Source organism: Populus euphratica, unplaced genomic scaffold, assembly GCF_000495115.2.
Source record: "Populus euphratica unplaced genomic scaffold, PopEup_1.0 scaffold103.1, whole genome shotgun sequence".
Taxonomy (NCBI): domain Eukaryota; kingdom Viridiplantae; phylum Streptophyta; class Magnoliopsida; order Malpighiales; family Salicaceae; genus Populus; species Populus euphratica.
Genome location: NW_011499891.1, coordinates 995492 through 1018506, shown reverse-complemented (window position 1 = coordinate 1018506; position 23015 = coordinate 995492). Strand labels below are relative to the sequence as shown.

General features: G+C 33.1%; 3 protein-coding genes across 3 annotated transcripts; 1 reads left to right on the top strand and 2 right to left on the bottom strand.

The window, feature by feature from the left end:
- Window positions 1-2956: 2956 nt before the first annotated feature.
- Window positions 2957-5369, bottom strand: LOC105131268 (40S ribosomal protein S24-1-like). The gene is made up of 5 exons (XM_011034169.1): window positions 5191-5369; window positions 4346-4387; window positions 3824-3994; window positions 3380-3466; window positions 2957-3297 (listed from the first exon to the last, which is right to left on the bottom strand). Exons 1-5 carry the CDS (start codon window positions 5260-5262, stop codon window positions 3265-3267), a joined length of 405 nt encoding a protein of 134 aa, XP_011032471.1. The 5' UTR covers window positions 5263-5369; the 3' UTR covers window positions 2957-3264.
- Window positions 5370-7235: 1866 nt separating this feature from the next.
- LOC105131267 (myelin-associated oligodendrocyte basic protein) lies at window positions 7236-12531 on the top strand. The gene is made up of 6 exons (XM_011034168.1): window positions 7236-8203; window positions 9030-9132; window positions 11041-11096; window positions 11329-11493; window positions 11948-12061; window positions 12161-12531. The coding sequence occupies exons 1-6, from the start codon at window positions 7514-7516 to the stop codon at window positions 12251-12253; spliced, it is 1221 nt and encodes a 406-aa protein (XP_011032470.1). The 5' UTR covers window positions 7236-7513; the 3' UTR covers window positions 12254-12531.
- A 4292-nt stretch (window positions 12532-16823) lies between these two features.
- On the bottom strand, window positions 16824-20100 carry LOC105131266 (probable serine/threonine-protein kinase WNK9). Its single transcript, XM_011034167.1, has 7 exons — window positions 19823-20100; window positions 19692-19729; window positions 19272-19499; window positions 18921-19141; window positions 18590-18747; window positions 18084-18519; window positions 16824-17964 (listed from the first exon to the last, which is right to left on the bottom strand). Exons 1-7 carry the CDS (start codon window positions 19898-19900, stop codon window positions 16919-16921), a joined length of 2205 nt encoding a protein of 734 aa, XP_011032469.1. The 5' UTR covers window positions 19901-20100; the 3' UTR covers window positions 16824-16918.
- Window positions 20101-23015: the final 2915 nt, after the last annotated feature.

Genomic DNA, 23015 nt, shown 5'->3' with positions numbered 1-23015 from the left:
GTCACGCTATAATACAAATCATGCTCTAAATGAGGAGGAGGTGTTTATGGATTTGCTTGAGCGATTGATGACGTATATAGAATCGGCTATTAAGTGAGATTGATTTAATTTTTGATACATTGAATTGATAATTACCTTGATATATGATATATGTTCAATGAACTAGTTAAGATTAGTCAACCTGGCCACCTTATATTAAAATAAAAAAAAAAACAAAGGAAAGGAGACATTAGATATCAAGTCGATAGAACAGCAGGACATTCAAAGTCTTACTGCAAAATTCAATTTTTTTAAATGATAGATATTATAAACCATATGTCATATATATGATGCTATTTACTTGTTTGGTTTTATATTTTAAAAGTATTTTTTAATTTTTTAAAATTTAATGTTTATAGATTATCTTAATATGCTAATATAAAAATAAATTTTAAAAAAATAAAAAATATTACTTTAATTTATTTTTAAATAAAAATATTTTAAAAAACAATCACAATTAAATTTTTAAAACCAGTTTTTTTTAAAAAAAAATTACTTTTCATTTTATTACCTGTAACTGAAATATTCGAGCTTTGAGAGCCGGAGGAAGTAACAAATCAATCATCCAAGATTTAGGAATAACTATCCTTATTTGCCTCATTATTCAATATCCAACAATTCTTACTGTTAGATTTAATTAAGATGTTGAGTAGGTTTGATTTGCTAGAATTTTTTAAATTTAATTTAAAAAAATTTAAAAAAATTTCTTTATGAATGAAATAGTTTGAATTACCATAAAAAACACTTAAACTCGTCAGTACAATCTGATCAAAGTAATATTTTGTAAAAAAATAAAAAAAAATTAAATTTTTTTAAAATCATTTTTAAAATGTAAAAATAAACATTTTCTAGTTGAACAATACAGAATATTCACCCAGTTAAACTTATTTAATATTGAACTATTTAAACTCGGTTGGATCAATGTCTTGAAAAATTAAAAAAAAAAAGGCATTTTAATAAAATTAATTGACATGGTAACTTGTGGAGTGCTCACCAACTAATGTTCAATTTCCCTTTTGACCAACGTTAGTGATGTTGTCTGATTTAGATTGAGGGAACCTTCTGTTGATTCTGAGAGGACCATGGATTGGATTTCACATTCACATATGATTATTTTTAATATTAGTATATTCAAATAATTTAAAAAAAAAACATTTAAATATTTCTTAAAAAATATGGTTGTGCCGTATAAACGAAAAAGCCTCGAAGCATCCATGGTCTTACACTCTTATTGTCCAAATTATTATTTGTTTTCAATTGTAATTTATTTACGCATGAAAAATTCTATATTTAAAGATTACTTCCAAGTAATAAAAATCATCTCAAATCTTCAAAAAAAAAACAATTTAATTTTTTTTCTCCTTGTGCCTCTCTCTTTTATATTTTTTTGTTACTTATAAATTAGGAGCATAAAATTTCTTCAAAAAGGTGGTGCTAGATGGGATAAAAAAAAAAAGGGAGTTCTTGATATTTTTAAAAGTATTTTTTACATGAAAATATATAATAATATTTTTTAATATCAACATAATTAAAAGTAGTAATTTAATATTTTTTTGAAATATAATTAAAAGTAGTAATTTAATATTTTTTTCAATAAAATATATTTGTAAAACATAATCAAGAAAAGAGATTACCGCACGCTACATTCGAAGGACTATCGTGTGGAAGTTGATGGCTATGTATATGGCAAAAGACAAAAGGCTAAAATGGGTGGCTCAGTTTGGTTGCTTGAAGCTGGGAAGAAAGAGGGGATAGTTGATTGCTTCAAGCTAGCAAGAGGTCCATTTTAGTAAAAGGAAATGCCCAAAGGCCAAACCACACAATAGAAGGAAAGGCGGAGTAGGTGTGAAGACCTTCAAAGCTATTAATCAGACTAGCATCAAAACACATGCTCCACGCTTCGACCGACCAAGCACATGGACTTCAAGGTTCAATCCCGGTTTAGTGACGATTTTATCCATCATTAACAAGTTATTTACGATTGAAAAAGCTAGAAAACTCTCTGGAATCTTATGCTTTTGACGACCTCTTCTCCTTCTAGAAGCTGAAACCATTGATATTGTGGGTGTGTTGTTTTTACAGAGCGGTAGATGGTGGCTTTTTTTTAAAAAAAAATTATCTTTTATACTAGCAAATCAAAATAATTTAAAAATTAAATAAAATAGATTCAAAATCTTATGAAATAAAAGTTGCACTGCTGCCCCTAACATGTTTACTCAAATGCTAAAATTGTGTTTCATTAAAAAAATATATATATTTTTACAATAGTTTTAAAATATTTTTTAATGCTTTTAAAAACAAAAATTATAAAAAACATATCGTCTGCATATCTCAGATCTCAAAGCATCTCGAAACAATATCTAGATATTATCTAAGAGATGATGCTCAAACCCAAGACCTTGTCCAAGAGATGATGCTCGAATCCTCTAATCACGACCTTGTTTATTTTTACTCCTTTAAAATAATTATATTATTTGCATTCAAGTTAAGATTTTTAATATGTTTAAATTATTATTTTGATATTCTATCCAAATCAAATTTCAAAATATATATAAAAAAATATTACTTTAACACATTTTAATCATGACTGCTTTCATTTAGTTTATGGTTATGGTTTAGCAATAATGAAATTGATGACCAGATGGATGGAACAAATATTTGTTTTTTATATGTTTTTGTATTAATTACTGAAACTTATAGTTATAATCATTTCTGCTTTTCTAATTTTTCACCTTCTAGGAAAGTTAAAAAAAAAATCAAAACAGTTTTTAAAATTCTTACAAAAAATAAAGAGACGAAATATAAAGAGACGAAATAGATCGCCACATCCAGGTAACGAATCCAGAAGTTATTGCCTTCTAATCTCAGCATGGGATCTAACTCATTTCTGCTTTTCTAATTTTTCACCTTCTCGGAAAGTTAAAAAAATCAAAACAGTTGTTTTTAAAATTCTTACAAAAAATAATGAGATGAAATAGATCGTCACATCCAGGTAACGAATCCAGAAGCTATAGCCTTCTAATCTCAGCATGGGATCTAACTGTTCAGTGTTCCAAAACTTGTCCACTGATAGTGCTCGAAATCAGAGAATTTAACTAAACACTGGCACCAGCATCCACTCAAAAAAGAAATGTTCCATCTGAAGAATACCTAAATTATAGAGAACTGGACTGGAGAAATCCCCCCCCTGGTGAATCTGGGCACTTAAAAACTATCACAAACTCCCTACTTCTTCTTTGCGGCATCTCCAGCCTTTGTCTGCATGAGTAAATATCAAGGTAAGTTATTGCTCTTGCAACAATACATGGAAACACAACCGTAAATAAAACCACTCGCTCACCTTCTTTACTCCACGGACTTTCTTGGCTCTGTTCTTTCTCTCCTTCAATTGCTTCCTTGACTTCTCAACCTTAGTGGCAAGCCCATTCTGCAAAAACAAGACACAAGATAAAGCAAAAACAGAACAAGACCATGCAGGATTCATGGATAAAATGAGTTTCTCAATCAAACCAACACGTGCACTGATATATGAAAACAGACTCGCAGAAGACAGATCCATTTCATTATTACATATTTTGCAATATGCACTAACAGACACTTGCAAAAAAATATATATAAAAAAGACTCCCTCAATGAATATCTGTATCAATTCATTCTACAGGTGTTTTTTTAGCTCCATATTATTTAATCAATGCATAATTTGCTAGTTTAGATAATAAAAAGAAAAGAATATCAGACAAGCATGGAATTTAACATAAGAGAATGAAAGGGATTTAAGACATACCCTAATAAGCCTATACTTGGGCTCGTACTTCTTTGCATTGTCAACTGTATCATAAATCAACCCAAATCCAGTGGATTTCCCACCTCCAAAATGTGTCCTAAACTTGAACACAAAGATTGTATTTGTGTCCTTCACCTCATACAAACTTGCCAGCTTCTCCTTCAATTCTGCCTAATTAACAGAACAAGTGCAAGACACACAATACAACACAGTGCATCAGTCACTCAAAGCCAAAACTTTCTTACAAAAAGAAAAGGTCGGTGTAAATAACCTTAAGAAATACTGGTGAAACTTGGTATGTTATGCTTATAGATAGGAACCATTGAACATTTAATATCACCATGAAATAAGTTAAATTGTTCCCAATCCCCATATGAAGTGCAAATATCTCCTCAAAAACCATTGATGACGTAAATGATGGTTAAAAATAAACAAGGAAAAAGGAGGAAGAAGAAGAAGAGTTGTGGTGAGCAAAATAAAACACATAAAATTTCAAAAAGCAACGTTCAAACAAGGATATACCTTAGAAACATTGGCTCTGCCAGGATGAAGAACATCAATGATCTGCATTAATCAAAAGAGAAGAATGAAAACCAAAAACGCTTGAAGATCCTACATGAAAAAAGATAGCACATGCATTGGATTACACAACTCTGCTGAAGATCTACAAAAACTAACATCAGCAGGCAATGCAGCGCTCTAACATAGCCCATTTGACACCAAAAGTGTATTTATTCTAACCCAACCATCATTTCACCAATCTATAAAATCTCCAAAAGAAAAAATAACTAAAAAAAAAAGAAAATGAAATGAAACCAAAAGGATTCATGGCCTCAAATCTTGGTGGATACTATCATCAGATGGATTCCTTGAAACCCATCAAGAGTAGCAAATATTTGATCATATCACTGGCCCACATAAAATAGCACACCCAACTTCTCAAAAGAAAAAATAGTACAACACTTTATTCATTTCATGATCCATATAAAAACATCAATCACTGACATAAAAGAAAATATGCACAGACCTTGTCTAATCTAAACAATGTTTTATTATTATTCAACCAAAACCGTTCAAATTCGCTAATTAAAACTTATGAAAACAATCTCTTATATTTCCAGTTAGGATAGTAACGCAATCAATTCGTGACTAGTAATTCCAAAGACAGCAAACACTAACACTAACAAACAAGCAGCAAACGTTCAAAAACAACAACCTCAAAAAGTTCTAAACTTTCTTTCTTACAGTTCAAGATCTATATAACCCAGATGAGCAAGACCAACAACTAACCAACTATCTTTACTAAACCTTTTTTTGGGTTCCTAGAAAATGAAGGAAACAGAGAGAATGTGATTGTCAAAGCTTACAAATTGCTTCCTTGCAGGAAGACGATTTGTCATGAACTTCCTGGTACGAATGGTAACTGCTTTGTCTGCCATGGCTTCAATCAAAACCCTAGATTTTGCCTTTCGATTTTGGAGGCAGGAAGCGAGAGAGAGGCTAATTGCAGCTGCTGCAGCTCAGAGAGAGACCGATAGAAAGGCAAAAACCTGATATTTATAGTGTTGAGTTTTTAGGGTTTTTTGGATCCACTGGATGAACTGGGCCCTTAATATTTTATTGGGCTATTAGGCCTTGTGAGACTGTTGGGCTAAATAGATATCGTTAGTAGGCTTTTGAAAATTCTAGGCCTGTTGAGTATTTTTTTAAAATATATATATATATGAGTTTTTAGGGTTTTTTTGATCCACTGGATGAAATGGGCCCTTAAGATTTTATTGGGCTATTAGGCCTTGTGAGAGTGTTGGGCTAAATAGATATCGTTCGTAGGCTTGTGAAAATTCTAGGCCTGCTGAGTGTGTGTGTGTGTGTGTGTGTGTCAGATGATTAAGTTAAATAGATAAAAAGAGCATCCCGTGTGTGCGTGTGTGTGTCAGATGGTTAAGTTAAATAGATAAAAAGAGCATCCCTCTTTCTTGTATGAGTATCATCGAGCACAAATTATATCCCTTGGAATTAAAATTTTCTGTTATTTTGGATTCAAATTCAGTTTAGGTGATATTTGGTAGCAAGATAAAAATAAATAAAATAAAGATAAATTATTGTAAGATAATCATTGTATGAAGCTAATTTTTTTTAAAAAAATTGTATTAATAAATTTAAAATACCAAATATTTATGGCAGCGAGAGATAAATTAATTAAAATATGAATAATGATTCTAAAAATACAAATCAAAATTATTTAACTATTTATTTTAGCTTGAAAAGTGAATGAGTAAAAGGAAAAATTAATAATAAACTTGCAAGTTAGAATTAGATACGCAGCTAAATTCTAACCTCCGATTGCTTGTGTACCAGCCTTGACCTAGGCTAGAAAGAAGAATTTAATGACATGTCTAACATGACTAATGATAAAGTGCCTCGAATTTTTAACTTGGTCATCAATTAGGTTAATCCGATTAATTAAGATATTATTGTTTTATTTAAAAAAAAACTAAATATTAAAATGATATTAATTTATTAACAAAATAAATTAAAGTTAATATCTTTAATTAAGATATTATTGTTTTATTTTTTTAAAAAAAACTAAATATTAAAATAATATTAATTCATTAACAAAATAAATTAAAGTTAATATCTAATCAAGTTAATTTTGATCTTATTTTTAAGTTTTTTTTTACTGAATTATAAATTAACTTGATATATCCGTAGATCTAACTTCAAAAAGTTAGCCTATCAACATATAACTAGATACTCATATGCTTTTTTAATATATTTATGAATATGATTCTTTTACTGATTTATAAATTAACTTGATATATCAGTAGATCTAACTTCAAAAAGTTAGCCTAGCAACATATAACTAGATACTCATGTGCTTTTTTAATATATTTATGAATATGATTATATTTATTTTTAAAATGTTTTTTATTAAAATAATATTTTTATTTTTTAAAAAAAATTATTTTTAAGATCAGCATATCAAAATAATATAAAATATATATAAAAAATTATTTTTAACAAAAAAAATTAAATATTTTAAAAGTATGATCAGCACTACGTTTTTAAACAATTTTCAAATCTTTAGTTCTTATTTTTTTAGCATTAAATTTTTCAAAATTATGGATTTTAGAATTTAATCTTATATAAAAACTAATTTTAAATAATAAAAACTTAATTTGGTGCGCAAAAAGTAACTAAGAATTACCTAAATTTCAATAAAATAAAATCGAACCAAAATTAATAATATTGGTATAACCCTGGAACCAGCTGGGAAACAAAAAAATAAAAATACATGGAAAAGGCAAGCTCGAAGCTTGACTAATGTCACGTGCTATAGATTGGAGTCACGTGACTCAAGAAGATGGAGAATCCTCCCTCTAAGAAAACAACCAATCCAAACTCCAGAACAGAGATGAGGTTCCAAAATGAACCGAAGCCACAAATCTCATAACTTAGTCACTCCATTTCACAATCCTCTCCTTAAATTCATCAACCAATCGAACACTCCCCCTCTTCTTCTCTTCCTTCACCCATTCAAATCAACCCCACAGCATAAAATATCTCACAATCAGACAACAACAGCAGAAACAACATTTATCTCTCTTGCCCTCTTCAACATCAGAACTTCCCACGTAAACAAAACAAAGACACACACTTCAAACATCACCCCAGACTCCAAAGTCTTCAATGGCTACTGCTTCATTAATCGAATCAAGTCCATTAAAATGGAAACAAGCCTTCCCTTTCCAACCACAACCACCTCTTTTGACCCCCAATCACTACCCTTATTTGGTTCCTCTAAAACCCCCTAAATTTACCTCTAAATGCATCTCTCAACTCCCCATCCTGAATCCAAACTCAAAAAACAACAATGGCCCTTTTCCAATATCACCTTCAATTACAAAACCCATATCTCATAATCTCTCCAAACCTCCCACCTCTAAAAACCCACTCGAAATTATCTATGAAACAATGCTAAAAGCACTTGATATCCTAAAAAAACCTGCAATCGCAGCGATTTTGATAGGGGCTTTGTTATTACATGATCCTAACTCGGCATTTGCTGCTTCTGGAGGTAGAATTGGTGGGAATTCCTTTTCACGGCGATCGTCATCTGAGTATTCTTCTAGGAGTTATTCAGTGCCTCGGGGTGGAAGTTCAGGGTTCTCGTATTCCGTGCCTTACTATGCGTCGCCGTTCGGTGGTGGTGGTGTTTATGTGGGGCCCGCGGTTGGGGTTGGGGTTGGTGCTGGGTCTAGCTTGTTTTTTATATTGGCAGGCTTTGCTGCATTTATGTTGGTTTCTGGGTTTCTTTCGGATAGGAATGAAGGCGGGGTGCTTACCGCTGCTGAGAAAACTACTGTGCTTAAGCTTCAGGTAAATGGTGGTGATTCAAACTTTTTTTGAATTTTGATTGGTTTTGCGTGTTTTCATGTTTTTGGCTTTGGTTTGTGTTGTTATTTAAGTTTGTGTTCTAGTGGTTGCAAATGTTTAATCATGAGTTGGAGGAGATGCCTGAATGCAATGACTGCTGGTGAAAGTACTGCTCAATTGTTGCCCCCCAATTTGCTGTTGGTGAATTGGGTTGCATAGTATTCTGATTTTTACGGACTAAATTTGGCAGTAGGGCCTTGTGGCTAAATGATTTTCCTTCTTTGTTTTCGGTCCATTTCTTTATTGATTACATTGCGATGAGGTGCCATATTAAGCAAAACATGGTAGTAGAATAAGAAAATGGCATGTTCATTAGACGAAGCAGTCTAGCTTCTAGGTGGGGTAGTTACAGCAAAAATTGGGGTGTATTTGGAGAATGAATTAGAATGCATAGGATTGTTTGGCAGATGACAAGGTGTGGTAGATGAAATGCTTTCTTTGAGAAAGGAAATAAAAATGTTAGGTTTGCTGTATTTCATGGTTGGCTCAAAGGGGACTTTGAGAGGTTGTGATGAGTGTAAAAGTGTCTGGTAGTTGTGACCGCTGTGATTTAATTTAAAGAGTTCAACCAGTGGTGAAGAAGCTTATGCTTGATTGAAAGGAACAAATGAGATCACATGACTGCAACTGTGTCCCTTATAGAGGAGTAATGGGAAGTCATTATTACTGTTATAAGAAAGCCTGATTCTGTCACTATGAGAGTTGCAGACTGACAATGGATGCAGTTTCCTAACTGGATCTTCTGAAAGCATTTTACAAATTTTCACAGGTTGGGTTGTTGGGGATGGGGCGTTCACTTCAAAGGGACCTTAATAGGATCGCAGAAGTTGCAGATACATCCTCATCAGAGGGTTTGAACTATGTATTGACAGGTATTGCTTTTCAGTAATTGTTTTTTCTGTCCCTCCAATTTAACACCCCCCCCCCCCCCCCCCCCCCCAAAAAAAAAAAAGAAAGAAAGAAAGAAAGATAAGAAAAGAAAAACAAAGTCAAACCTTTGAATCCCCCCCCCCCCCCCTCTTTCTATTTTTTTTTTAATGAATGAACTTTCTTGTGCCCAATATCGACTATTACCATGCCAAACACAAGTCAGTAAACTGTTAAGGAACACGTATGTGTTTAGCTAACGACTTCAAATATAATTTTAGAAAATTATGATACTCTGAATTATTAGAAGTGTTTAGAGAGTAAATAGTGCACTGTATGGTATTAAATTCAAACAATGCCAGGATCATGATACCTCATAGTTTGAAAAGAACCCTGTAATGCAACCTTTTCTATTTTTTGAGGTTATTCTGTAGAAATGAAGTCATCCTGTGTTGCTCATGGATTTGCTTACAAAAAGCCATTATTTATGGAAGGATAATGGTCACTGCCCAGAGATGGAGGGGAGTTGTATTTAGTTTTTAAATGTAGTTTGTATCTTGTTGGTGCTTTCGAATCTAGTGGAATATTTTGTTGGAATATCAGCATGTGAAGTTTAGCAATAAGAACAAGTGTTGGTTTGCAAAGTTGAAAGAAAAAGCTCGCTGTTTGTCAGGGAATGCTGGGGCAGAAGGGAATGGAGGTTTCTGAACTTTTAATGGCAACAGAAGACATATTACACATGAGATTAATGTTGACATTAATAGGATACACACTCTTTTTTGTGACCTCTAAAGTTTCTCGAATCAAATACCTATCAGGATATATTCTAAGATAGCTGTACTAAATACCACTTCTAAATCTGAGGCAAGGGAGGATATGACCAGAAAACTTATCATGAGAAATATCAATAAAACTCAATTTGTCCAACTTGCACAACTGGATGGGTATTCTGCCTTCAAGGTTATTATAACCTAAGAGAAGAAAGCTCATGTGGGAAACCTCACCAATCCATTCTGAAATGTTGCCAGTCAATTGATTACGGCTAAGATCCAATGTTATTGGCTCAAAGGAGTTATGGAATGCATCTTCCAAAGATCCCTGTAATTTATTTTGTGACAAATAAACATGAACTAGTGGCAAAGAGCTAAAGCAAGATGGCAGAGTTCCAGTTATGATGTTTTCTGAGAGGTCAAAAACTTGAAGAGAAGATACATTACACATTACACTTGAGATTAAAGTTGACTCTAAAGTTCTTTTGTTTTTGTGAGGGTCTGGAGGGCTCTCTTTGTACTTGTTCTGCTTCAGATTTCAAACTTTTTAGAGTTCTTGTTGCCTGGTATTTGAAGTTCTTGGCATGGGCTCACTGTTATGATGTACCTGGTTCTTGCTTCATCTTTCTTCATTTTTTTAATGAATTGCTTTCTTAAACAAAATGATCAAAACTGGTGTTTAGTTTTGTTCCTTTAATCTGGACACGTGGGATTGGTTTTATGGTCCATGTTATGACCAAGTCTTGAGGCATTATTCTTGTGCTTTCAGCTAAAGAAGTGCAGAATACAGTCAAGACTAGAAATCTTTGCCTTGTTATTCTTTTGGATTGGTTTCATTTCCTTGCTCACATATCCATCTCAACAGCTTGGTGTCACGGGCACTCGTTTTATGCACTTTGTGTTTAAGTACTGCTGGCGTTCTTTTGCTTTGATAAAATGGTTTCATCATTGTTTCATATTTTTCCCCCCTTAAATGTGACACATTTCACAAATCTTCCTAAGTTTAATTCTTAAAGACCATGGTAATAATTTTGTGAATGTCAAGGGAACTCTGTTGTTACCCTTGAAGACATGTTATATCATTTCATCCTGTAATATTATTAACATATCAGCTTGTTTTACATATGTTTGTTCTGTTTGCAGAGACATCACTAGCTTTGCTCCGGCATCCTGATTATTGCATCTCTGGCTATTCATTTGTAAGTATACAGCTCTTTCCTGGAGCATTTTTCTGGGTTTTCATATTTTTATGCATGTTTGCTTGGATTTATCAAACTCTCTCTGATAATGTCTCTTGGATCACATTCTATTATGTAATAATTTTTATCTGCTTCATTTAGGCTGTCTTCTTCCTGCTTTTACATTTCAAATTTGATTGATATATATCAGGACTGATGGATAGATGCACATGCAATCTTTCCTTCTTATCAGGTGGATGTGAAGCGAAGCATGGAGGATGGTGAAAAACGTTTCAATCAACTTTCTATTGAAGAGCGTGGGAAATTTGATGAAGAGACACTAGTCAATGTGAACAGCATAAAAAGGCAAAGCACAAGCAGCAAAAGATCTAATGGATTTAGCAATGAGTATATAGTGGTAAGATTAATTCTCTAAAGTTCCAGTATTTTGGATCTGCTATTTGAATTCTGGATTGAAAGACTTTTGGACAGTGGTATTGCAAATGATGTGTGCTGTTCTTCGGCTACACACAGTGCAAGTTGTTCTGCCCTCCCCCTTCAAAAAACCCAAAACAATTATTCCACTACAGGACTTGGAGTTGAGATAGTCTAAATGTCAGGCTAGGAATATGTTGTAAAGATAAAGGCATCCTTTGAATGAGGGAAATGCTCAACTTATTAATGAGGGGAAAATGTTTGCCTCTGAAATTAACTCTTGGGTGCGTGGTTATTTTCTAGTATACAAAATTAGTGTTGTAAGTCTGTATCATGTTAGAATTTCATAGATCGGATTGAAATGATTTTGATTACATTGATTCTAAGATGAACTGAATGATTCTCATTTTTGCTCTGAAAATTGTTCATATTCTCAGATAACTATCTTGGTGGCTGCTGAAGGAGTATATAAACTACCAACCATCAATGGCAGCGGAGACTTAAAGGAAGCCTTGCAAAAGCTTGGTTCAATATCTGCCAGTAAAATACTGGTGTGGACAGAAACATTCCCTGACTCATGACTGATTTCTTTTTTATTTCTATGGAAATTAAGTAAATTCAACACTAATATCTCCTTGATTATCATACAGGCAGTTGAGGTGTTGTGGACACCTCAGAATGAAAATGACACATTGTCAGAGAGGGAACTACTTGAAGATTACCCACTTTTGAGGCCTCTATAAGAGTTTATAGCAGAAACTTGTATTTTGCGTTGGAGTTGTGTAATTACTTTGTAAATTAGGTGGATTTTATATAAAACAAGCCCAAGGTGTACATATCATACTTGCCTGCTACTGAGTAAATTTTCCTGTGCTGAATTTCTGAGCTTATGAAGAGATAGATTGTGTTTCTTCTGAAACAGAGCTGAATTCTTTCACCAGCAATTCGGCCAGTATGGTACATTCTAACAGATTCAAAGAATAAAAGTCTACAGGGGTTTGCAATGCAACTCGGAATGAAATATTGTTGTGCATTGTAACCCGTGTTTGGTTTGGTTAATGTCTCGGACATGAAAAAAAAAAAATTGTGTTCGGTTGGAAAGACATCTAAGGACATCTCTGAAACATTATTATAGTGAACTGGTGGTGGTGCTTGTAAGTTTAATAGCATTATGTAACCTCTGAATCAAGGTATCTCCATTCCAGGAGTCTCCAAAATTTCATGTAACGTTTGGTTTATATTCTGCTGTGATTAATATAGTACTCCCCCATTTATGCCATGTAAGCTGCAGGCTCCATGACTCCCATCTCTTTGTGCTCCTTCTGATCTAGTCGACTATAAAATGCAATAGAAGGCCATGGATAGTTTAAAATGTTCCTGTTAAGATAACTCTGCTTTTAGGAGAGTATCTTCCATTGGTTCGTAGGCTTCTTCTTGAACTCACAAGTGAGCAAACTAGGGTTTCAACTTAGCAATATTCAAAAAACTATCCATCCATTATTTTATGGGTTAAATTGTACTCATTACGAAATGGATAGGGATGCAGCCCTTGCACAGCAACATCACGGCAAGGGATAGATAGCTCATTCGAGCTTCTTTATTTTGTTGATTATGGCTGAACTTGATCTCCCAGGTAAGTTCCTTGATAGTGCACAGGGTTCCTTTCAGTGCGTTGGTTTTATTCTTTCACCTTTTCTCCATCATAATAAATCTACGTTGCATCATTACCTATCAGGGTGAAATCTCAAGAGACGGTGAAACGTTTAGCTATGCAGAATACTCGAGGTGTTTTAATTAGCCTCCTTCCGTAGAATTTCCCGCGTGTTCATACTCTAGGCTATCTCCACGCTTCATTTTGGGGCCAAATCTGCAATATCCTCTACTATCTTGGTAGCTAATTTCCGTAGTGTCTCAAAGTTCTCGAGAGTGCTCAAGTTAGCAATATGACAATGAGGTGATAAGGGTTCCAATCAACCTTAACAAGCATTGTCCTTATCACAAATTGCTGACTTTGGCCTAACATTCACCACCTTAATTCATGCATGATGGAAACTACATGCAGTAAAGTAGTTCAAGTGGTTTTTGTTTTATTATGTCGGTAGGAATATGGACAGTAACGGTAAGATTTCTAGTGTTAGATCCCATACCATCGTCCTTTTTTATTGGAAATCCTCATTTTCTGGTGGCTTTCGTTTTTGGCCTGGATTTTTAGAATTGTCAGAAGAAGATTTTTTATGCTTTTCAACCGACCTAAAACATAGTGGAGCTTAGCCCACACTTTAGGGTTAGGCAAGCTTATCTTTTCAACCCTTTATTTATGTTCGCAAGCTCCTTCGATGCATATGCCTTGCCAGAACTTCCACCCTTAAGATGTAGAATCTGATCAAATCAAGATTCTACTCTCAAACTTGAGCATGGAAATTGCAGGATTTCAAGGCAGCCCTTCAATTCTCTGCTGCTAATTAATTTGATGGATGCAATGGAAACGAAGATCTGAAACTTATGTCCCTTCACAAAAGTGTAATTCATGGAATCCTTCGAATTTTGTGTGGATATTTCTGGTGGTGGTGTTTGATTATTACACGGTGCATTTAGCATTGGACCCCCCACTGTCTTTGCCACTCCTCCATCCACATTTTTTTAAGTGTTAGATGGTCACACAGCTGAAATATCTTCCAGCCCCCTTCTCTCTATCAGTACCAATCCTTATCATGCAATCTACAACAAAGGGTGTGTGAACCTGGTTTATATATATATATATATATATATCAACAACAAAGGGTGTGTGAACCTGGTTTTATATATATATATAAAAGAGGCGGATTTGAGCTTGCTCTGACTGAAAGTAAAGAAAGATTTTATGGCGAATTTGAGCTTTCTCTGACTGAAAGTAAAGAAAGATTTTATCTATGGATGTTCTGAGTGGAATTTCTGCTTTATCAAGCTTTCTTCAATTGTTGAATTCAACATGGGAGATGTATCGAGCAATTCCTTTTGATAAAAGTTGCTTTCTCTGTAATAAAGAAGATCACTTTTATGGGATTCTTATGCTTCCACTTCTCCTCTGTATGCTGCTGTGGCTGTAATCACAAAATGACAAGAAAAACTCGCGTCCTCAAGTCATCATTATCATATTATTAACGTGAGACATCAAAAGGATAAGAAAATCATCAATCATGTAATGCTCCTTTCCTCTGTTATTAAACACGCCAATCCTAGATCAACCCGGGACTCGACAAATCCATCCGATCATAGCCTAGGTTAAGTGTTGAAAAAATTAATATAATTACCTTAGTGGATCAACCCGCAACATGAGAAAAATTAAGTATTTTTTTATAAAAAAAAATTAAAACAATATTGTTTTGATTTAAAATAATTTTATAAATCAGGATGATAACTAGCCTTGCATTGAGTTGATTCCGAGTTAGGTTCAATACTTATACTTCTTTCTTCTTGCTTTGATTACTCCTTGTCAACCCATCAACCACAAATAAATGCTTCAATCGATCATCCTCCTTTCGTATCGCATGCATGTGTTGAATCTTTTGTGTTTAGTGTCAATTTGTCTTTCTTGGTAACGTATAATTCAGAGGAATAATAAAGAAAAGGTAGTTTCACACTTCACATCCTTGTTTCTTGTTCAACAAGATAGTTAAATCTGAATTTAATCATGTATTGGTCAAATTTCAATGAATTAAAAATTTATGTAATATTTCTTTGATTTAATGTTAGAAGAAATCATCAATTCATCAAGTCTTTTTCTTGTAAAAGAAAAACTAAGACAACATTAATTGTTTTAAAATTTAGAATGAAAAGAAAATCCATGGGGACTTTTCAAGGTCTTTTCTGTGATTCTTTTTTTTAATTTTGGATCAGTGTTGGTTTAGGATAATTCATTTTTTTAAAAGTCAAAACATCATTTAAAAAAAATACATCATTAGGTTTTTAATCGAGTTAACTATTTTTTTTATTAATTATAAAACTTAACCCAAATCAAATCTTAAATTAATTAGTTTGAGTTTTATAATTTTAAAATTGTGATAAAAATTAATTTTTAAAATTTACTTAAAAATAAATTAAAATAATATTTTTTATATTAACATATTAAAATAATTTAAAAATAAAAAAAATTAATTTAAAACAAAAAAAATTACTACAAAAACAAACACAACCTTGAAGACTGTTTGATATTACATTTGGATTGTTATTTCACTAGTTTTTAAATTTTTTTCTTCCAATTAACTGTTTCAGTGTTTTTTTTTTGTTTTCAAGTGCTCTTGTCAAAACTATTTTTTTAATAAATAAGTAAAATATTATTTTAAAATATTTTTACATGAAAACAAAAACACATTTTAACTGTATCCTCTACCTCCTTGACTGTCACGATCATACTCCACCCACGGCCAGCATTTCTTAAAACAATTACGTGAAAATGATGTGTTTTTTCTTGACGCAGCATGGTGCATGCCAGTACTCGAAAGAGTACAATTTTTGTACAACCTAATCTTACAAGGTGGGGGGTTTATAGATAGACTTGAATATTTAACACTAAAAGCAAGCCTCACAGGCCATCGCAAACTGAGGTCATATGGGGACCATGTATTATTATTAATGGAACCAAACTGCTCCTGTGAGTGACCCATGCGGTGAGTAGATCAGCATGAATGAACAATCTATGCTTTTGTGGGCCATGCTGGGTTTACTTCTCTTTGAAGAACCTCTCCATTATTGCCATAAATTGTGGGCTCTACAGGTAGCTGCCCAGCTGGGGCACTCTGGCAAACCCCTCGAACTGACATTCCAAGTAAATTCACTTCATCCCTTCGCGCATCTGCTCCTCTGCTACATTACTTTTATTCCCAGTGGGACGTGCATTTTAGATGTTCTGGTCTTGGTAAATTTATAGATGAGTTGATGCTGCTCATGGACTCCAATTCAGTCGAGGAATATTACACTTCGTTGGTTCTTCAAGCTTCAATGATTTTAACTCATCGCATGATAGCTAACAATACGTCCTCTTTTTGGTAGTTTTCATGCATTTTTCAACGCGTGTCATCAAGTCATCTTTGCACTTCGACATCCTTCAAACCCTACATGACTGCATATTTCTTCATGCAATCATGAACTCCATCTCATTGTTTGGTAGCTGCCGCTGTCCAGGCCATATGGATGGCGTAAGTGGTCTCTCAACTACTCATCACACTTGTCGATTTTACATCTCAACTCATTAGATATAGCTTGTTTGTCCTTTTTTTGGGTGCGTGCGTGTGTGATCAAGAGTCTAAAGGCAAATAAAAACAAAGAGGATGGGCATTGATATTGCTAGGCCAAAAAAGGGTGAATATATTAACAGTAGCGCCTCTATAATGAGTACAAGGAATCTATAAAAGAATGGATTTCTCAAAATGTTATACATCAACAGCATCAACTGGTAGGGAAGTTGTTCTGTTAAGTGAGTGTGGAAGCAACGGCCCCGTGCAGAAATTGTTGACGGTGACCATATCCTCTGGTCTTGGGGATCGATTCATTAATTTGTGATGCCGGTGCCTTTGCGTATCTGAAAGAGCGCAGCTCTTACTGGCATGACCATGCAAATTATGACTGACCTGCTTAGCGAGAGATTTCGAGACATCTCCATTGCTGTCTTCTTGAAATGAATTCGACATTGAAGATGAAGAAACCTGATTACTTGTTATCCCTTCTCCATTCCTTGAAGTTGAAGGTTTCACTGCGAGTCCTAATTGTTCATCTTTAAGTTTCCTCAATTCCATTTGGTACTTCGCTTTAAGCCATCTTAAGTCTTGCTGGATTTCATTCTCATTATTGTCTGCGAGGTCATTGTACAATGAAGTCAGTCTGCTAAAGGAACCAGAACCTGTGTGGTGCCGAAATGACTTCCCTCCATTAGGAATTCCATTTTCCATCTTTATTTCTTTAGCATTCTTTTCTGGGACTGGCTGATCAAGATTGTAATACTCTTCATCCGAATGACTTCTTCCAGAGCCCATTGGAGTAAGTTGCCGGCTTTCTTGTTGACCCCAAATTTCCTGATGGTGGGGGTAGCCCGGTTGGTTCAGTATGTTTGGTGCCCCTTCTGTTATATGGTCCTCAGATTCATCCACTTCGAATGTGATCTCCCCGAACCTTCCATGCATAGAAGCACAACCATGGCTACAACATGGATTATTTGACAAAAACTCCATGAACGAACCATTAGAGGTACAAGTGGAAGCACAATTGTGACAAACAGTTTGATTTGCAAAGCAGGGTGTTTCCTCTATGCCTGGCCCTGGCTTCCATTCGGGTACCAAGGCAGCAATCTCCCCATCAATCATATCTGCTATCTTTGTCACATCTTGATCGTTGATATCAAGTTCCGCAACCATTTCAGTTGCCACGCTCAATGCTGTATCAGTTTCAATGTCGAATGGGAAATATATGTTTCGGATTGGACCTGCAAATATATATAATTAAGGTGGTAGCGAGTATGGACATTTGCTAGGAAAAAAAACGACAAGAAAGTTAGCAATTCAAGGAAATGATAAATAGGAGGGAAGAAAGAAATTCACTAACCTTCTTTATCTGCAATTCGGATTCTTAAAAAGATACCACCGTCATCTCCCCACTTTCCTTTTATACTTATGTCAACATTTGCAGGATGTTCATCATGATGCTCAAAAAGTTTAATTCCACTCGGTTCAACCTCAACCGGATGATATTCCCATTCATTTTGAGCCTCATAGCCATAATCGTTTAAGTATCCATTACTGTAGGAATTAGTATTGTCATGAAGCTCAAGATAAGGTAGCCTCATCATGGGTCCTACGCCATGAACTTCAATCCCAGGCTCTAACGGTCTCAAATCAGATCCGCAACCATCGATTTGGAGAAAAGGGTCATTCAACAACTCCTTTGCAGATAGCCTAAGTGACACAGTGGCCAAACATTTCTCAACAAATTGTCTTACTTCTGGATCCTTTACTTTGTACAAAGCATCTGGTTTTTTGCCCTGAAGAAATAAAGCATGTAAGTGAAATATATCATGTTTTAGGAGTGAGGGAGAAAGAGGGGGGTCTTACAGAGATAACTTTCTTGTAGATTTGAGCAGGGTGAGTGCATTCACTATAGGGATATTCAAAGGTGACCATCTCCAAGATGCACATTCCAAATGAATAAATATCAACCAATTCATTGTATGCCTCTTCATACACTTCTGGAGCCATAAACTCAGGTGTTCCTGAAGAAAAGAGAGCCCCACAGAAAATAAGAATTAACAAAAGTGTAATATTATCAATTTAAGTCACGAAAATCCTAGTAGCACCTGAGAACTAGACAGCCGCTTCTGTTATAAGGCCTCTGGTTAAATTGACCAGATAAGGAGAATTCATGAGATGTGTCAATTAAACCTACCAACACAGTGAGCGGCATGCGATTTGCGAAGAATTGCTGCAAGGCCAAGATCTCCAATCTTCACTTCTCCTTGGTTCCCATTCACAAAAATATTATCACACTTTAGATCTCTGTGAATCACAGGGGGGTCATGGCTATGGAGGTAAAGAAGCCCTCTCAAGATCTGCCTACACCAATGCTTCACGGCTCTAATGTTAACTCTCCTGTGCTTTAGTCTATACCTATCGAAGACCAAAAAAGCAAAGTGAACCCGATCATAAGATGATAAACAATTCAAAAGACCCACAAAGCATAATCGACAGAAAAGTAAAGAATGGGCCATGAAATCATTAGATTCTGACAAATTCTTACTGTCTCAAAGTCCCAGAAGTGAACATTTCCGTCACAAAGTTGATGTTCCTATTTGTAGTATCAACCCAAGAAGTGTAAAACTTCATTATGTTCTTATGCTTCAATGTCTTAAGGAGATGAATCTCACAGTAGAGTCTTTCAAGATCTTCAGGACTTTGCAAGAAATCATAGAGCTTCACCTGGTTCCAGGCAACTTCAATCCCTTCATACTCATCAAATGCTCTATATCTGCCCGAATCAATCGACTAACCATTACCAAAAGCTCACAGAGACCACAAAAGACTCCAACTTTTGCAGAAATAAGACACGAAAGTCCATCAAACTCAAGCAAAAAAAACTAAGAAGGCAAACAAATGGGAAAAGAAAATCTCTAAATGGGATTCCAGTAAATTAATGAAAGACAAGAAGTTGGATTCATACACTGTCTTTGAAGCTCCTTTACCAAGGATTTCATTGTACTGCAAGAACAAAACGAAACCCCAAAATCAAACTCACAATTCAAAGAAGAAACACACGCACACACAGGAGAGAAGAGAAGAGGAGAGAAGTACTCTGCCATATCTTCCAGTTGGATCAACTTCAACAAACTCAGAGTAATCAGGTGGTTCAAGATGTGAGAGACCATTCATTCTCTAAAACTTTCAAGTTCTTATCTTTATTCTCTATTTCTTTCTTTGATACAACTCAGATTTCCCCTAATAGCATGTTCTTTCTCTTCTCTGCTTGACTCAAAGGACTCAAGAGTTTGATAAATGAGAGAAAAAAAGGAAATTTTCTTTTTAAAATATGGAGTGTATCATTTCTGTATCCTTCTTACAGGGAGATGTAAAAGGTCAACTAATCAATATGAGAAACAAAAGCGTGAGTTAACAGGACTTTTTTTTTTTTTTTTCCCTTTCTAACTCTGTTACCTCGTGTTACAACTTAAAAGACAGAATAGTTTTAAAAATGATTTTAAAAAAATTAAATTTTTTAAAAAAAATTACTTTAAATTAATATATTTTTAAACTTTTTATATATATTAACATATTAATATTTAAATAAATATTAAAAATATAAAAACTATTATTTAAATTTTTTAATCAAAATTTAAAATGCATGTCAGCATTATTAAATATGTATTTAAAAGTATAGTTATGATTATTTTTTAAAATATTTTTATTTAAAATAATATATCAGTATTTTTTATATTTTAAAAAATTAGTTTTAAAATAATTTAAAAATATTAAAATATATTAATTTAAAAAATTTTAATTTTTTTTTAAAACTGGGGTCACCACTTTTGTCTTATAATTAGCTTTGAAGGAGGCCAATAGCCTGCAAAATTTGTGAAAAAATGCATTAAAAAATGGACAAAATGGGACCCAGTTGACTGTGATGCTCAAATGTGGGCCATGTTTCACAAGGTCTGAAAATAAACAGGGAGCAATTGAGGTCCTCTCGCGAACGCCTAGCATAAACTTCCAAAACCACTGAGAAACCATTTTACTAGTTATTAATTTTGTGTTTAAAAAGTATTTTTTTAAAAATATTTTTAATTTGAATTGTTTTTATATATTAATATTAAAATTATTTTAAAAAAAAATACATAATAATATATTTTTATATTTTTAAATAAAAACTCTTTAAAAAATAATAACTAATTACAATTCTAAAAACTAACATAAAGTTTACTTGCTATTTTCTTGTCTTTAAATTTTCTTTTCCTTTTCTATTTTTATAGTTTGTGGTGTTTTTGTTTATTTGTTAGATTATAGAATGGATATCTTACTGATTTTAGGGATACTCTAGTTTATTTCTAGAAGAATTATGGATATCATCTATCTTCACATTGATATGATATCGTCCATTTTGAGTCTAAACTCTCATGATTTTGCTCTTGGGTTATACCCAAAAAGCCTCATATACCAATGAAGATATTTGTATATCCTTATATACCCAAGAATCCTCCTCTCAAACAAAGAACCATTGAGTCTCTTCTCAAACAATCATTTATCCATCCACTCTCTACCAACCAAGATTCTTCATTCTATACTTCTCTTTACTTTACCGTGTTGGGATCAGGATATGTTCATAAAGCATCCGGAAAGCACACTACCTGACTTGAGAGTTTTTGCTCTTTCTAGGTCAACTCCTCTTCACCGTGTTAGAATCAAGATACGTCCATGAAGCATCCGGAGCACACTGCATATCCAATAGAGTTAATTCATAGATTACATCGTGATCTAAGTAGGGCCCACCATCTTTTGTTCGGCATTAGGAGGATTCATCCACCATGGCTAATTCTAGGGCATGGCTCTGATACCACTTGTAATGATTATGGACACCACCTATCTCCGCATTGGTATGATATTGTTCACTTTGAGCTTAAGTTTTCATAGATTTGCTCTTGGGTTATACCCAAAAGGCCTCATATCAATGGAGATATTTGTATATCCTTATATACCCATAATCCTTCCCATTTCTAATCAATGTGGGACTTTGATCGCATATCCAATAATTTTTATATTAAAAATAAATTTTAAAAAATAAATAAAAAATATGTGTTGAAAATGATAGGTTGAATACACAAGATTTAGATGTTGTATCTTTAATCATAGTTGCTGTGCTACTTTGAGGACTAACCAAGATTCTTTTATGAATCAATTCTTTTATCATCAAATTAATTAGAATTATTTATTTTTATTAAAACAATATATTTTTTATTATTTTATTTGATATTGATGTAATTAGTTTGACTAAATCAGTCAAATTACTAAAATAATAAATTGAATCCAAGTATTTGACTGGATCAAAACCTTATTCAATTTAACTAAAAACTTAACTCGAATTAGATTTTATTCTCATCCCCTGTTAATTTAGCTACTGGCATGTAAAATTTAAAATTTTAATTGAATTATATAATTTTAATTTTTTATCGTAAAATAGCGTAATTTATATTTATTATGGTTTCAAAACGCGATATATAAAAAAATGCATGGCACCAAGAAGGGGAGGCTGGAATCATGACATGTTAAAATAAATAATGTTATTTTATTTCTTTTCAAACTGATATTCCACAAGTATCTTTAATTTACTGTACTAGACTTTAAAACACAAATCTATGGATTTCTTTTTATTGTAGTGACACGACAGGGTATACTTTGAAAATGGATCAAACTGTCAGAGTATCTGTCTAGTGGCCAAATAGCTTTTGTACCCGCAATTTATTACGGGACTGGATAAGTTTTAAAATAAAAAAATATTTTTTAGACACTGCAAATAAATAAATAAATATAATAAATTATTTATAATAAATATATAAAAATATTAATTAAAGCTAAGTCAACATGTAGTATCCCATCAAAATTATATGGCTATATTAACCTTGTTAAAATAAAAAATAATAAATATATAAAAATATTAATTAAAGCTAAGTCAACATATAGGATCCCATCAAAATTATATGGCTGTATTAACCTTATTAAAATAAAAAAATTATAATTTTTTTTATGATGTTAATTAATAAATTTAAAGCACCCAATTTTAAAAAAATTATTATATTTAATTTTTAAAAAATAAATATTATAAGTATAATTATAATTTTTTTTTTAAATAACCATCTAAGAAACAAAATCAAAATAACTATAATTATTATAATTAATAAATAATATCATTATTGATACTATTATCACCCTCAAAAATAGCAATTGTGATATATTAAATAAAATTACACAGCTATTAATTAGCAATCGTGATATATTA

Coding starts and splice junctions, on each gene's coding strand:
- LOC105131266 (XM_011034167.1), bottom strand. CDS start 19,900: ATGAATGGTCTCTCACATCTTGAACCACCTGATTACTCTGAGTTTGTT. Junction 18,748..18,920: donor GCATGCCGCTCACTGTGTTG/GTAGGTTTAATT, acceptor TCTTTTCTTCAG/GAACACCTGAGTTTATGGCT. Junction 17,965..18,083: donor CCGAATTGCAGATAAAGAAG/GTTAGTGAATTT, acceptor ATATATTTGCAG/GTCCAATCCGAAACATATAT.
- LOC105131268 (XM_011034169.1), bottom strand. CDS start 5,262: ATGGCAGACAAAGCAGTTACCATTCGTACCAGGAAGTTCATGACAAAT. Junction 4,388..5,190: donor TTCCTGCAAGGAAGCAATTT/GTAAGCTTTGAC, acceptor TGATTAATGCAG/ATCATTGATGTTCTTCATCC. Junction 3,467..3,823: donor CCAAGTATAGGCTTATTAGG/GTATGTCTTAAA, acceptor TTGTTTTTGCAG/AATGGGCTTGCCACTAAGGT.
- LOC105131267 (XM_011034168.1), top strand. CDS start 7,514: ATGGCTACTGCTTCATTAATCGAATCAAGTCCATTAAAATGGAAACAA. Junction 8,204..9,029: donor CTACTGTGCTTAAGCTTCAG/GTAAATGGTGGT, acceptor AAATTTTCACAG/GTTGGGTTGTTGGGGATGGG. Junction 9,133..11,040: donor TTTGAACTATGTATTGACAG/GTATTGCTTTTC, acceptor TTCTGTTTGCAG/AGACATCACTAGCTTTGCTC.